Source organism: Myotis daubentonii, chromosome 7 (genome assembly GCF_963259705.1).
Source record: "Myotis daubentonii chromosome 7, mMyoDau2.1, whole genome shotgun sequence".
NCBI lineage: Eukaryota > Metazoa > Chordata > Mammalia > Chiroptera > Vespertilionidae > Myotis > Myotis daubentonii.
The window spans coordinates 69,613,297-69,630,046 of NC_081846.1; the positions used below are offsets into that span (position 1 = coordinate 69,613,297).

General features: G+C 40.6%; 1 protein-coding gene across 8 annotated transcripts in view; it reads left to right on the plus strand.

Annotated features, from left to right (window-relative positions):
- Positions 1–16,750, plus strand: part of GTDC1 (glycosyltransferase like domain containing 1) — a 368,745-nt gene that overhangs the window by 297,367 nt on the left and 54,628 nt on the right. For all 8 annotated transcript variants that reach the window (XM_059704553.1, XM_059704559.1, XM_059704558.1 and 5 more), the window contains one exon: positions 9,796–10,128. In XM_059704553.1, coding sequence (XP_059560536.1) covers positions 9,796–10,128 — 333 coding nt within the window. The remainder of the gene's footprint in view (positions 1–9,795; positions 10,129–16,750) is intronic.

The following is a 16,750-nucleotide window of genomic DNA, read 5'->3' on the forward strand; positions in this document are numbered from 1 at the left end:
GATATGTTAATCTTAGGAATTGGAGAAGTCTAGGAAATGCCTCATTCTCATTGAACAGATGAGAAAACCCAGGTTTGGAGAGATTAATGACTTTATTCACAACCAAGCATAATGTTCAGAGAAATTCTGTTTCTAAAACTCAGTTATCTATTGTGAAACTTTATATTTAATTTAAAGAAGTAACATTTTGCTTCACAAGAAAATTCTCAAATAGTGTCTCCTTTTTATCATCTACATTTTCTTATCACATTTGATAGTCAGCTCTCTCTTCTTTTATAATAGTCTCTTGTCAGTGTCTGTCAACATAAATACAGGACCTCCTACTCCATGGTTTTCCTGACACAATGTTGACCCTTTCTGCTTTCTCCATAACAGTCTCCAGTCGTGTTAGTCATCTCATGCTGCTGTGGCATTAGTCACACCATAGACTGGGTCGTTTACACAACAGAAAGATATTTTGTCACAGTTCTAGAGCCTGGAAGTCTGAGATGAGGGTGCCAGTGGGTTGGTTCCGAGTAGGGTTCTCTTCCTAGCTTGCAGATGGCTACCTTTTGGCTGCATCCTCACCTGTGGTGGTGGGAATGGTGATAGGGAAGGAGAGTGAACAGGAGGGATCTCTTACTCCTCTTATAAGGTCACAGTCCTGTGAGATTAGGGCCCAATCCTTATGACCTCATTTAACCCTGGTTACCTCCTAAAGCCCCTGTCTATCTCCAGATAATAGGGGTTAAGGCTTCAACATAGGAATTTTGAGGGAACCCAGTGCAAGCACAATGATGTCATGTTCTAAAGGACATTATCCCATTGGGAACACTGTCACAGGGGAATGCTTGTATTTGTTTGGACAGAAGGAAGTGATCCTTTCTTTAGTGCCAGCCAATTGTCCCATTGTGCTTTCAAAATTCTCCAACTACTGGCTTTCAAACAAAATATCAAGGAACAGAACACATGATTAGAGCTTATTTCTGCTTTGTTGGTGCTGCAGCAGATCTGGGATTCCCAGGGTAGTGAGAACGTTTACTTGCCAACAAGGTAAATGCCTACACAGCAGCTTGCTGAGTGTGTGCATGTGAAACAGCTACTTCCTCTTCCTTGGAAGAGATTTCTTCACATCCACATCGGGGAACGTTTTCCTTTTTTATTTACTATCAATAAGTTAAGTGAGGTAAGTGGGTAGCAAGTTCTAAAGCTTTGCTTCTGAGCTATTAAGGAAACAAGTGCCGAGCAAGGCATTAAGTTTGAATTTTAAAATTAGATCATTTTAGTAATGGCATCAGTAAACACAGTTTGTTTTAAAGGTGATGTGGATACTTTACAATTTGAGGGGCTACGAGGCCAAAATAAGTCAGTGTGAAATGTTACTATGTGCTCACTGAAAGCATTGTAAATGCAGACATAAGCTCTTGCAGATAGAAGGAGCTTAACTATTTGTTGAATGAATATTTGTTACTGACTTAACCCAGTGACTCATGCACTGACCATCTTGAAAATGCCCAGTTATGGCATTAGGAAGAACTCCATAAGTATGGATATCACATGCAGGAGCAAGGGAATGGCAAGTTTACTTCGATTTACTCGACTACTTTACATGTCATCTCCAACACATGTTCTCTCTTTTAATCCTCTCAATAAATTTGCAGAAACAGATAGCGCCCCATTTTATAGATTAGGAAACTGAAGTTCAGAGAAAGTGAGTGATTTGAATAACTCCCCAAACACAAGAGGTGCCAGTGCTATCCCAGGTATTGATGCAGCCTGGGCCCTCCCCGCTTCAACCTGCCCTCTCCTTTGAGTGGATTTGCTCACGGTGCTTCCCAGAGATTTCTCTCCACTGGTTCTCCCAAAATAATCTTCCTCATAAGCTTCCTGTGGTACCTGCAATTCCTCCATTGTGATCAATTCCCTTGAACTAGGTATTGCCCCTTTGGAAGGGCGTAACACATTGAGCATGGAGGGTGATTGATACATTGTGGGAACTGAAGATTAGTTCCCAGCAAGACCAGCAATGGAGAGCAGGGCATGGTCAGGGCTGGATGCACAGCAGGGCTTAGTTGCAATTTAGGATGCAAGGAGATGCTTGCTGGGGGTGGGGGTGGGCAGAGAGTGGGGAATCAGAAAATAATATAAGAATCTTAGGGAATTAACCACCATACCACCATTGGGTGGAGAATGCTTAAAGTGGAGGTAGGAAAATTAAGATTTCTGCTTTGCAGTTTAGCCTACAACTTTGCTTACTGTGTTGAATTACTGTAGTAAACCTTGTATAAACTAGAGGGTTTGTTGCTGTTCTGAGAGTGCTCTGTTTTGGGAGGAGGGGAGCGCATGAACAATAAGCATATGTATGTTCACAAGAACAGCTCTGAATGTGATAAAAATTATTTCTATCAACATGCAAGGTAGGTTTTCTCATTCTCATACATTTATAAGGACCTTAAATTTTGTGTTGGGAGGAGTACGTTAAAGGTTTTTAAAGGGATTTTACAAAATTGCACAAGACAAACTGCTCATATTAGTTTGCAGTTAAATTAGCAATGTATACAATCTACAGCCCTTTGAAATCAAGAGAGCATGGGGAATTGAGGCTTACTTATCTTCGTTAAATAGTACTAATCACAATAACTGTTGTCAGAAGAGGCCAAGCCAACAAATGGTATAAATTAGGTCAATGGAAAGTGTTTGATTTTCACAAATGATTTTTAGAAATGATGCTGGGAAGTAAAAATAAAGAATTGGCTCATGAAAGGAACAGGCTCAGAGAAACCATCTTTTCCTGTGACAGCCCTGCATCCCAGGTATTTAAAGGACGGAAATCAGAAAACGTTGGACCTTAGGCAGGAGGCTGAAGCTCCCCTTGAGGGCAGCCTTTAGCGAAGATGCTGTCTTCACCGAACATGTCACCTCTGGGGCCAGATGTGGCTAAGGAGGCAGCCTGGTGCCCACCAAGTTGCGTTTAGTTTGGGCATGCCTTTCTCAGGCAACTGCATCGCATTTGCTTGTTAACTTTAACTGCGGCAAGTTTCGGTGGGTCCTACTTTGCCATCTTGTCACAAAACAGATTCTTATTAGTCCAAGCAAGACTGTCGTGCCCAGTATCCCCTCACAGACCGCATCGTTATTTAACGTTGGCTTCTCAAGTTTGCACCATGGGAGAAGAAAGTTGGTCAGGCACCAAATGCTGAACGTGGAAACGACGTGGCCTGACCAGCCACGTGGTGCTGGATGGCCGTTCTCCCAAAGCTTTTGTGCTGTGTGCTTGTGGATTGCGATGGGCTCATCTGTGATTCGAGTTTGTTCAAAGAATGTCCTGCCAGGAGTTTCTTATTGAAACAGCCTTCGTAGACATGTGCCCTCTATTTTAGGAGCATTAGCTTTTAGCCATCCCCAGGAAAGAAGAGCAGCCATCCTACAACCAACCACCAAGAACACATCTTCCTGTTTAATGTTGTGATCTCCAAACATCTAGTTTTAATTACGATGTGTGTGGGGTGTTTTGTTTGGCTTTGTTTTTTTGCTTGTGATTCCTTTATTTAGTAAAGATAGTGTGGCAAGAGGTATAGGGGGTGTATGTGTCCACATGAGAACACTAGATCAAGATTTTTACTTTCAAACTTTATAGGTTTATATAAATCTGCTTACCATATAAGTGATATATTGGACACATGTGGGCTAGCATGATTTTTTAATTATCTTGGATATTTGCTTATGTGGCTAAATTCTAAAAATGTTAATTTTATAATTAATTTCCAACACATTGTTTGGAAACAATGAATAGTTTTGGTTATAAATCACCCAAGAACTTAGATCACTGAATTGCCGGGATGTGTCTTCCCAGTTGGTTTTGGAAAAGTTACTTATCTTTGATTCCCATTTCCTTTCTCTTCAATTCTCAATATGGTTTCTATCCAGGAATTCACAGAAATCGCTGTGATAAAAGAGAATGATATTTTTTTCTGCTGTCATCCATATTAGCCTTGAACCATACAGTCTTCTGTCATTTTTTTTTTTTACAGGTTCTCCTGATTTTTTTCAAACTTCCTTTGGTCTACTGATGTGTGGCCTTGGTGGATGGCCTTTGGTTGGGCTTTCATCATTTTCTCATGTGAATGCGCTTTCCCATTCCTTCTGCGATCCCTGAAATGTAAAATATGCCTCCACTCATTTGGCTCCCCTGCTTTTCAGACTGGCTGTGGCTGCATACCTCCCAGCGTCTCAAACATTGTTTCTAATGTTTCCCAGACTATCCTTTGTTGAATATTCATTCTTAAGGTGCCTCCTTGAGTCAGCTGGGGTGGGAGTGGGGGGTTACTTCTTCCATTAGGTGTCAAGTTTGGGACCAGCCACAATGTTCCCATCACATAAAACATACTCAATGAGTAGTTATTAAATGAGCCAAGGAATGAATGAGTGAACATAGTGCACATTAGCATGTGCTCTGGGAAGTTCTACAGTGAAGAAGTGTTTGACTTTGTTTAACCCAGCATTTTCCAAACTTGTTTTCTCACATAACCTTCTCTAGCACAACACCTACACATGCCCCGTGGAAGTAGCACTCTACAAAACACAGCTTGTAAAACCCCTGCCTAAAGGATACAACGCAGAAGCCATACTGTGCTCCCTCCCCAAGCCTGAGCTGTAGGCTGAGCTTGGTCAGCTTCCTCTCCTTGCCTGACCCACATGCAGGCTGCTTTCCTTCACCTCGTTGCTAATGCCATCCTCTTTCTTCACTGGCTCCAGTTTGGAGTAACCTTTAGTCAATTACACCCTCTGTGCATCTTTTTCCCCCTGCGTTGTCTTCCAAATCTGGTCTGAGAAGCAAGGCTATTCATAATCTCTGTCTTGAGGACTCTATCTGTTAGTATTATTTCAAAGATTCTATAGGTTGAACTCACTGTATTCTTTTTATTGAAATCTCTCAAAAAGACATTTGTAGGCAGCGTATAACACCATGACATACATTTCAGCCATGACATTCTCTTCAACAACAGATGAATCAATATTAACATCCTAAATTGCCTTACTTTGTCTTAACACCTTCCTCTTGACTACCTCTGTTAGTCAACTACACAGACTGTAGCTTCTAAACTTCAGCAGAAATAACTAAGATGCTTGGAACATTCCCTGTGTTTTCCATTAATCATGACAGCCTTTAATGCTTCTCTCAAATCTAGTCTTCCCTTGACTAATCTGAATGAGGCCTTTGGCCGTTCCTATAGACTCAGCTCTAGCTGTGTTTGTTTAGACGTAGGGGTTCGGGAAGCAATCAAATGTAGGTCTAGATAGTACTCACTCCAGCTGTGTCTTTAAAGATTGTCCAACTCAATCTTTTTGTGGCAATGGCTCTGGAGCCATGTCAGGGGGCAGAGGTGAGAGGAAGACGGGCATTTGATAGAAGAGGTTGCACAGTAGGTAGACTACTGCTGTTGCACAGATTGACTATTGGCTGGAAAAATGTTGCAGGTGGGGTCCCATGGCTAATAACAGATTAGAAGTGATTATTATAGTAATCAGGATATTTCTGAAAGTAAAAACAGGTTCAAAGATGTTCTGTGAGCAGTAGCATTTCTTGAAGGAAAAATGGGGGATTGTTAAATAGTGAACAGCATATGCGCTAAAAGGCAGCTCTGTGGTGTTCGTCTGACTCTCTCACTCATGCATGGGCTCTTCCTCTTCTCATCAGCACCTGCATCTGAGTTGGAGCAGAGCAGGAGAGAGGAGTTTTCAGGCTGGTGCCTGTTTGCATAGTCCCGTCATTGGGTTAACCCTGACAGACACTCTGCCCAGTTTTGTAGAAAAGCTTCTCCCCCAACCCCCTGCCCACAGGAAGGTGTTATTTTCTTTTTTTTTTTTTTTTTTTTTTTAGCCTGGCACCATTTATTGCCAAGCTCCTCTTAACTGTACATTACAAATAGCACCTGATTAAGAATGTTCTGGATGGGTTAATTAGTGTGGTGACTATTATGAAGCAAACCGCTTGTTAGTATTATGCCTATTTGATCTGGGTATTGATGTGAAGTAATTGACCATAGAGCTACGTTTAGAAAAGCTGGGATAAAGTTTTTTTTATTTCTATTATGGCAATAAATTTATATGAAACACGTCTATGAAAATAAGAGTTTCGTGGCACCCAGAAGCAATGGACTCTGTGTGGGGTGGTAGATGAGGGTTGTTTTATTTTGTTGTGTTCTGTTTTCTGGAAAATGAATACATTTGTCCAGCTACTTCAAGATCAATTCGGTTGAAACAAAGGAGTAAAAACTTATTTCAGCTGACTACTGCTGAAATATGGCAACTAAGGTGATTTCAACTCCCCTCACTAAAGGACATATTTCTTCTTAGATTTAGCTCATTGACTAAATACTCCTCTGGGTAACAATTACTATATATAAATAGACTATTAAAAATATGAGAAGATATTATACACAAGGAACGCATAGCATGTAACCACCTTCTTTCAAATAATGGATTATTATCTATATTATTTATTGGTATTTTGTCCAGTCCTATTATTTTCCCTAGCTATAGCATTTCCATAGGGAATTTATTCCATGAGCTAATAAATTATACCGTCAGGGGGGTTTTCTTGAAATTCAGCTTAAATTTTCCTATTCTTAATTTCATCTCATTACTCCTAGTTGTACCCCCTTGTAGCAGGCTAAATAATTATTCTCTTTCCTTAGAGACTCCTATTATGTACCCCTCTAGTCGTCACTTAGCCAAGCTATTCATATTTAGCTCCTTTAATCTATCCTCATAAATCAATTCTTCCATTGCCTTAATCATTATTATTGCTCTTCGAAGAACTCTCTAATTTTCAAATATATACAGTTATCAGGTGGCCCAGACGAAACCCGCATCCGCACAGCGTTCTGTCCCCTCAGACGTGGTGTCTTCCCTCCCTGTTCACTGTGATCTGTAACTAAGCGGCGTATCAGTTTCCTGGTCTGATCAGCACAGGCTCGCCCTGTCGGCCCCAGGCCGTCACCATGGTGCTTGCCATGTGCTCTGTTTGCATTCAGGTTGACTTTTATTTTGGCAATTTCATCACACGGGGAAGTGGAGTTTTGTGTTACTGCTCATATTTATATTCAGCATCGTTCTGGGCCCTCATTCACCACCATCTATCAAGTCAGTCATCACAGCCTGTGTGAGCATGGGTTTCTGTTCATCCTTGAGAATGTTTAGGAAACGTGTTGACTAAAAGCAGGCCTAGCACCTTGCCCACAGCTAAATTCCCTGTCAGTTACCAATTCCCCTTGTTTACCACCCTTTAGCCAACCTCCGGTCTCTTTTAATTTGCAATTTTGCTTACATGCTGGACCCTGTAAATGGATTTTATGAGTGAGCTGGGTCATGATACTGTTTTCTAAAAGGAAGATATGTTGTTTTAATGCTTATCAATTTTTTTTCTCCTAAATTGTGACTTCTTCATGCGCTGAGCTTGTGATTCTGTTAAAATCTTTTGTAAGCTTCCCTGGCTTTCCTTATCTGACTGAAAGAAGCAGGTCCCCTCACTTGCTTTATTGTTGTTTTGCTGATGTGTACAGATGTTCCTTCTCTTACTGTTTGTTCCACTTGTTTAGGAGAAGTTGAAGATATTGTTCTACTCTTTTTTAAATTTTTGTGTTGATCAATGAACAATTGATTTTTAATTCTTTAGCATTTCCTCAGTATTTTGAATTTGTATCAGAAGAAAATTGGTTAGTTCCCTTACATATTTTGGACCTGTGAGATCTGAAATTGTAATCTGCATATGCCCAAGTTTCTTTCCATTGTAAATCAAGAATTAATTTACTTTATTAGGGCATACCAAGAGGGTTAGCGCCATTCTTTGTCTACTTATGTCTTGGTGGAAGGGGCTCCTTATATATTCAGGTCTCAAAAGGCTTCTGTGAAACAAGCACAGAAACCCCTCTCCTCCAAGTAAGCTTTTTGATTCTGGAATATACACAGCACATGACAGCCAGACAGCACTCAGCCCCCACCCCCGCCCCACCACCACCACCACTCCTTAGTGTTGCTCATCGGGCACCACTTTGAGAACTAGTGAACGCCCTCTTCCCTTCCACTCCTCTCCAAAGAGAAGGTTCTGATCTCTCAGCTTTCTTTTTTAAAACATATGTCTTTACTGATTTTTTTAGAGAGAGAGAGAGAGGAAGGGAGAGGGATAGAGAGAGAAAAATACTGATGCGAGAGAAACATTGATTGACTACCTACTGAGGATCAAGCCCAGAACCTGGACATGTGCCCTGACTAGGAATTGAACCAGTGACCTCTTGGTTCATGGGTTGATGCTCAACCACTGAGCCACACCAGCCAGGCTCAGCTCACTTCTTAAACTCCATCTCCACCTCTGCCCGCCTCTCTTGAAAGATGACCTCTCCTAATGCTTTGGTGTCACACCTTAGATGCCACACCTCCCACCTGAAACCCTTTTTCATCCTGCTCCCGTCCCTAGCAGGTGTCTGAAAGGGAGCCCCAGTACTACCCTGTGCACACGTGCCCTATTAAGAGGAACTCACCTTGCCTTCCTTGCTGTCCTCTTGCCCTCTCTTTCTGTGCCCGCCCCCTCGTGTGCACATACCCTAACCTTCAGTCCGGCTTCTGCCTGCTCCCTCCAGCGGAACTGCCCTTGGAGTAGGCACTGATCCTCTACGTATCAAGGCCCAAAACTCCTAGTTTCTGGTGCTATGGCACCTCTGTAATGTTTTACACCTTTTTACACATTCTTTTGGGGCTCTTAATTCACTTCAATTGTGAGATATTACATCTCAGATTTACTTCCTACTCTTCCAGTTACTCCTATTGCTCCCCTTCCCTGGTTCCTAATCCTCACCTACCTCTTAAACGTATGTACTCTCCATTTCTTCACTCATTCAGCAATTCAGGGGAGGGAGCGAGTCTCTGGATGGGCCAGGGACTCAGAAAGCCCTTGTATCTGGCCCAGTCGCCCCTCTAGACCTCGGACCCCAGGGCCTGGCCAAGCCTCTTTGGGCTGCATATCATTCCCTGTGGGGTTCATGTTCTTTCACACCCCTTCCTTCTGGTCGTGCTGTTCCTCAATCCAGAACCCTACCTCTCTGCCTCTCTAAATCCTCCACTAAGACTCAGGCTCTGCTAAGTCCTAAGTCAGAACTGATCTCTAGTTCCCGGGTTGAAAAGCTTGTGTCTGTTCTTTGCATACTGTGTCCCCCCGCCCCAGGTTAACTGGTGGTTCACACCTGTCTCCCACCCTGTCTTTTCTAAGCACCACTGGGTTGCTCCCCAAACAATGATGAACTCCTTGATTTCATTTTATGTAGATGCTTCTACCTTCGGTAATCTCACACATACTTCACAAAATATTAGTAGGGTCGATGTGACGAAAGTGTGTGCAGGTGTGCAGGAATACAGAAATGCCTGGTGTTAACCCAGGAAGTGTCAAACATTTTGATAAGAGAATGAACTGAGATTGAAAGTGAGCCCCGGGGCATGTGGCGACTGGAACATGAAGTGAGCTCCAGAATGTGAGTGAGGAAGACTGGAAACCTTTGCTCTGTTTCACTTTCTGTGTGTGCACTGCAAGTTTTATAGCCACTGACATTCTTTGGAAACTGTTCAAAGACAATCGGGTCCAGTTTCAAACTTTTGAACTTTCTCTTGATGGCTGCTACTTTTTGCTCTTTTTCTGGAATTTTTGTTATGTCTTTATTTTTTTCTCAGTTTTAGACATCATCATCACGTCCTTACAGGAAGGTCAAGGGTACATTTTAAATAGTATCTTCGCTGAAAGACTCTTGCGTTTCCTTTTCATAACAGATTCGTGCCCAAGCATAAAGCAGCCCACTTACAGAAGATGCTCAACCTTAAAGGAAACGGCGGTGCCGCTCCATCCACGGCCCTTCCTTCCAGGCAGGAGCAGGGAAGTTGCGAGAATGTGTTGGATCATGTTGAGCCAGAGTCTGGACCTTGTGATGCGGCACAACAAGAGAGCCTGGGGAGCTCGTTGACGCAGGAGCCATACTTGAAAACGTGTGACTCGTCAGATAATTCCAGCTCTCATCATGGGGAAAATCAACAAAATCCGTATGACATTTTGAGTGGGGTTGATGATCAACAAAGACCATTGCACATTGTCTGGCCTCACAGGTGGTAAGTTTATGACACACCCATTTAGTACGAGTTATAGAACTGGTCATAGAAGATATGTTCTGGTGATTGACTAAGTTGTTGTTGCTGGAGCTGTAGGAAAATATCATTTTAGTGTCCAGTACTACTAGTGGGTGCCCAGGTGACACTACACAATGACTATATAAATAGTTGTGTGCTTCGATCAAATGTCAGTTTTTGAATTACAGATAATTACTCAATTACAGATAATTTGCTCAACTAACAATGGTAGCTAGGCACTTCTAAAAAAGCAAATCTTGTTCAAGAAGTTTCAAAGTAGCCCTAGCCAGTTTGGCTCAGTGGATAACTTATAACCTTCCTAATGCCTCCACCCTTTAATACAGTTCCTCATGTTGTGGTGACCCCCAAACATAAAATTATTTCCGTTGCTACTTCATAACTGTAATTTTGCTAGTATTATGAATCTTAATGTAAATATCTGATATGCTATATGTGTTTTCCGATGGTTGCGACCCACAGGTTGAGAATCGCTGGATAGAGCTTCGGCCTGTAAACTGAAGGGTCCCAGGCTCAATTCTAGTCAAGGTTCGATTCTGGTCAAGGTCATGTACCTCAGTTGCAAGCTCAATCCCCTGCCCTGTGGGATGTCTCTCTCTCACATCGATATTTTTCTCTTTCTGTCTTTCCCCTCCCTTCCACTTTCTAAAAATCAATGGAAAAATATCCTCGAGTGAGGATTAACCAAAAAAAAAAAAAAAAAAAGAAAAGAAAAAAGTTTCAAAGTATAACAACAGGATTATATATATGTAATATAAGTTATAAGTAATATATATAGTTTATCACAAAATTTTCATTTGTATACATTGCTAAAGCAGAGTTACCATGAGAACAAAACAATTTCCAATATTTACTAATTTGACCAGTTTCAACTGGGTGCCTATTTCCCTTGTGTTGTGTACCAGCACATTTGAAACCATTTCCCGGCCCCCAAGAACCTCTGTGCTGTGCTAAGCGCAGTACTTCCTGGGAAAGTCTTTTCTATACGGAGGAGGAAAGTAAACTGGAACAGATCATCGCACCACATGTAAACTCCGAAACTTAACCCTGGCTCCTATAAATTGGGATTTAAAGAGGTAAAGTGTCCTGATAATCTTCTGGTCTTAGGCATGAACATGTTAATCTAGTTTTCATTCCTCCCCGTAGTTTAATCTGCATGTGGCCTGATTCGGGTTCACTCCCCCCGCAGAGAACCGGCTCTTTATTGCAGAGATGCTGGGCCGGCCATCAGGTCCGATGTTCCGAGAGCAGCTGCTTACAGGTGAAGGAATAAGCGCACACACCGGCCGGGCACAGCGCCTTTGCGGCGGATTCGCCTTGTACACGTTAAACCCCAGAAGCCTTCCGGTTGATCTGCAGCATCTGGTACCTAAAGGGATTGTCATCTTTGACGCTAAATGTATGAACATAAAATTTAGAGATTGAAAGTCGACGTGGACTCTGTTTTTGGATTTGTCTATTCAGCTTCACATTTCCAGCGTAGCCTTACCGAGGGAGCATCATTTTTAAATCATGTTTTACTTAGAATGTGGCAATGTTCAGGATCCCTTTCTGTTTTTTGTTTGTTTGTTTTTAATGCAGTGGGTCTGGATTAGATCAACCTATTTCGAGGTAAAATAGATGTCATCATTTACTCCCTTTTGAAAAGCTTTTCCATTTATTCAGCTAACCTTTGTCTCTGAAATGATATTTATTGCAGGGAAATCAGTTCTACAAAGTTTAGTTCCGGGTTAGCATAAAAATGCTAAATTACATCATTTGTAGTCTCCTTTTGCAAGGCAGCATCCTGGGTGAGAAACACGTTATCTAATACGTTGCACAAAATAAGACAGAGCTATGTTAATAAAATTAACAATATTAAATTGAATAATTCCCTCTCTTCCTTTGTATATTTTTGCTTTAATTTGATTTAATTGCCTAAAGTTAGTTGCTTAAAGAGATGCAGCATTATGTTTGTGCACATTCTTATTGTTAAAGCTAAATTATTTTTAATTTGGAGAAGAGGGGGAAAAAGCCGCATCAGCAAGAGTAAATGCCAAAATATAAAAGTAACACATTCATCCTTACGGGTAATATAGTAGAACATTGGAAACTTGGAGGTTGCCAGACACATAGCTAACATTAGGGCTAATTTTGAAAATCTAGCGTGCAGTCAATTTTACTGATGCCTGGGGACATACAAGGTAGAAGCTGACAAGAGAACTAATTTTGTTTGGGTTATTTACTGCTATGCATCATCCGCGGGTTCCCGCCTGACACACAGCTATATGAAGGGGGATATTATCACACACTAAAAATTTATGTTGACATTCGATATTTGTTCAATATGTCAGCAGTATTACTTTCATAATCAAAAGAGTAAGAAAAAGAGGAAAGAAAGGCACTTTACGCTCATATAGATATATCTTTTTAATAACAGTCTATAAGGTTAATATAGTTTACCTTTGAGAGTCTACAATGAAAACAAGCAGGGTTAGGAGGGGAAATGACAGAACGCATCAGCCCCGGCTGTTTGTTTGCCATTACCTAAGCGAGCCATGTCAGCTCTCTGGCCCGCGTCTGATAGCTATTTGTTGTACAGAGAGCACAGCATAAAAAAAAAAAAATATCAAACTCTTAATACTATTGTGTGCCCATAACCATCTGTCACTGCTAGCCTGGAGATGAGAGGAAGATTACGAGGAATAAACACTGAGCCGCCGAGCATTGGTAAAGCCTTCAGGCAAAAAACTCTTGTGGGGACATCAAAGACATTCTAATTCCGAGGCAGTCAAGGATTACAGTGTGTAACCTGTGCTGACAACAGATAAATGACTGGCAATATTGTGCCAGAGCGGTTGGGTCCTGCGTGGAGTACTGATGATGATGATGATGATGTTATCTCGCAGAATGGACTCTGCTGGGATAATTTTATGATAAAACACTTTTTTCAAATGCCACTGGGTCTAGGCAGACATTTACTAGCGACAGGGATAGCAATCAGTTTCTTCAAAATTTACTGTTCTAAGCCCATTAGAGTTCCAGCGCAGCAAGACTCTTCCATGGAAATCTCAGGCGCCTACGTTTTCTTTAGGAGGATGCATGCAAATGTTGTGAGCTGAACTCCTACCCTTTCGTGGTAGATGCTTTATCATCTGATTTATGTAAATTCGCTCATAAAAATACAGTTTATTTTTAATTGGTGAATATGAATTAGAAAATTAAGATTCTGGTTCAGCGTTCGTCAAACATCCCCAGTTACAAGCACACATTTATTTAGACCTCTGATCGCATGGGTAGGGATCATCTAATTGACCAGTCAATAAGAACTGTATGATAAAAAAAAAACACCAAAAAAATGTGGTTTTCTACTAGAAACGACCGGGGTGTATTCGTTATCCTGCCTTCTGAGTTGGAGCCTCCCCCATAACCTTGCGTTGCACATGTTTTTTGTCCGTATGCTGAGCTAGTTAAGCTACCTGCTTGAAGGTGGGTTTTCTTTAAAATTGGCAGCCGGAAGTTCTTCTGTCTGTTGCATTTCTGCCTTGGCCATGTATATTTTCAGAGAGAAAGTATTTCAGAACAAGAAGATGCAGTAATGATTGTTTCCCCTGTAAACACAAAGGAGAAATGGACATTAGAGAGGATTCTTAGAGCCTGTCATTCATTACCTTGCCTAACAAAACAAAAATAAAGCCCTCCTTCTTCTCATAAAAAATATGCCCATGAACTCATGCAGTTGCAGTAGCCAACTCTAAAAATGAAGCGATGCTGACCTCATTGTGTTAGTTCCACATGGGGATCATGAATGGTCTAAAATATAGCGTTAGCCTCTAACATATCTCGTACTAAGTCAACCAAATGTAGAGCCTGCTTGCTAGAGTATGTATCAAAATCAAAAGTGACATTTTCTGGAAGATACATTCTGGCTTTAAATCTGTGTTAAAATGTCTGCGCATGAGAACAGGCCCTTAAATGCAATGCTTGCCCCTCTCTTCATTCTTTCTGAATCTGAGCTTGTCAAGGATTATAGTGTGCAACCTCTGCTGACAGTAGATAAATAACTGACAGTATTTTAGCAGAGTGGCTGGGTTCTCTGCAGAGTAATTTGTTTTCCCCGTTCTACCCAGTCTTTAATGTTTTGTTATAAACATCCATAGCAAGGCACGGCTAATAGAAATGACTTATAAAGAAAGACCTGTAAAAAAAAAAAAAATAGATCCAATTGGCAATGCCTTTTTTTGAGCTATTTTCTTTCCAAACATTATGCAAATATTACAACATGTACCAGTGCCAAAGTTTATGTAAATGTTCTCTTTATTATAATGGGCACAAGAGACACACTGCTGGAGGGACAGGGAAAAACAAGTTTATAAGACATTGAAAGACAGCACTCTCAATGCTATGGTTCTCAAACTTCTGATCTCAAGACTCCTTCACACTCTTAAAAATTATTGGGGCAGCAGCCCGGCCAGTGTTGCTCAGTAGTTGAGCATCAGCTTATGAACCAGGAGGTCATGGTTCAATTCCTGGTCAGGGCACATGCCCAGGTGGCGGGCTTGATCCCCAGTATGGGGCATGCAGGAGGCAGCCGATCAATGATTCTTTCTCATTGATGTTTCTATCTCTCTATCCTCTCCCTTCCTCCCTCTGAAATCAATAAAAACATATTTTTTAAATAAAATATTATTGGGATACCAAAGAACTTTTGCTTATTGGGGTTATACCTATCAGTATTTACTCAGGAAAAAGTTTTTAAATCTATGTTAAATCATTTAAAAGTAACAATGAAGAACTAAGTACATGTCAACTTAATGTATTTTAATGAAAATAACTATATTTTACAAAACAAAAATTAGTGATAAAGGTGACATTTTTTCCATTTTTATAAATCTATGATGTCTAAGTAGAGGAGAGTTGAATTTTTATATTTGCTGAAGTATTCAATCTGTTGCAATGTGTTGTTTTGGGGGAGGCTTATGAACAAAATTCTGACTCACAAAGAGATGGAGTTGGAAAAGGAAGGACTGTTTTATGACCCTTTCAGATTATTGTAGATACTCTTCTTTGATACTACACTGGAATTTGACAAGTACAAGTTTCTTAAAGGTTAGTCGAAACCACTCAATGACTCTTGATGCTCATTGCAACAAATATTATCCATTGTTTTCCTTGGAGTGACAGGTTCACATAATTCATATCTGAGAAAAAGTCTGCCAGATGTCCAAGTCTGAGTAACCATGGTTTGTCTGTCTGCTGTTCTTGCAAGTAAAGTTGGTGTTTCATGAAAAAGGCAGCTCGTTTAGCTCATTGCTCAAACAATCATATGAATACTTTCCTCAAGACAGTCCTTGTGCCTTGGTTCACAGAGGTGATTTATGTGCATTTCCAATTTTATTACACAGAATATTAAGTCTCTTGAAGGGATGGAATTTAATAAAATTAGCACCTTTAATGCTTCTTCAAGGACATTCTTAAGTGAAACTCACTTTTTTTTTTCTTTTACAGTTAGTGCAGGTGGTTAAGAATACAATGACTGCTAGTTTGGTTTGGAGCCATGGCCTGAGTCATGCTAAGGCAACAGCAGTTTTACCCGTCAGTGTCTTTTCCCGAACACGGCGTATGTCAACCCAGTGGAAAGGGCAGATTACATCTGAGGGTTGTTATGGAAATAGTTTGAAAGAGTCTGGAATACCCCCTGGAATTCACAGGCTACCCTTTGAGAATGACCGTCAAGTAGAACTGATAATGGCATATGTAAGAATGTCTGCCATCAGTCATTGAAATTGCCTAATTTTTAGTTCTCATCAACTACTTTTTCTTGCCCAGAATGTTATTTTTATTAACATTTAGATTTAGCAATTGATAACAAACAAGTGTTCATCATGTATAAGAAAATTATCTGAGAACAAACAGGATTTGTCTCAACATGGGCTCAGTAGTTAGGAGGCCCATGAAGAGAGATCCTATGCTATAAAAAATTCTGTTCTGATCTTACAGAGTAGCCCGTAGCTGGGTGTATTCTGGTTAAGGCAGATGATGTGAGAGGCAGTGAGGCATCCTCAGGAGCTTGGAATTGTGAGAGTAGCTATAGTTACAGGCTCCACCATTACCTCAGCACTTGGGATGCGGGGAAGTTATCAGAGGTTTTCACTTAAAGGGGATGACTATGAACTATATGATATTTGCTGTGTTTTCCATAAAATAACAATAAAATGATGTATGCAGTGTTGATCATGGTTAACAGTGTAAATATGGAAAGGGAAAGGCCCAGTCATCAAGAAACAGTCAGATTTGACACGTACTTAGATAAATCATATACTATAATAAAGAAAGAATCTGACAGACTCGATTTTTAGGAAGTTCGGAGATTTCTAATTGAAAACAAATGATCGATATAAAATGGAAAATTATGCTGTTTTACTTGAGAGTGAAATAAATTATTTTTTTTCATTCTTTGATTCTCTGAGGTTTAAAAATACAGCTTTAAAAACAAAATTGATAATGCCTTCTGAAAGGTTGTGTGTTAGATGATTGGATAGTATACTTTTCAGGCCAGAATAACTGATCTTGGTTTTCTTGTTGCCTACATCACTTGGAAAAAATT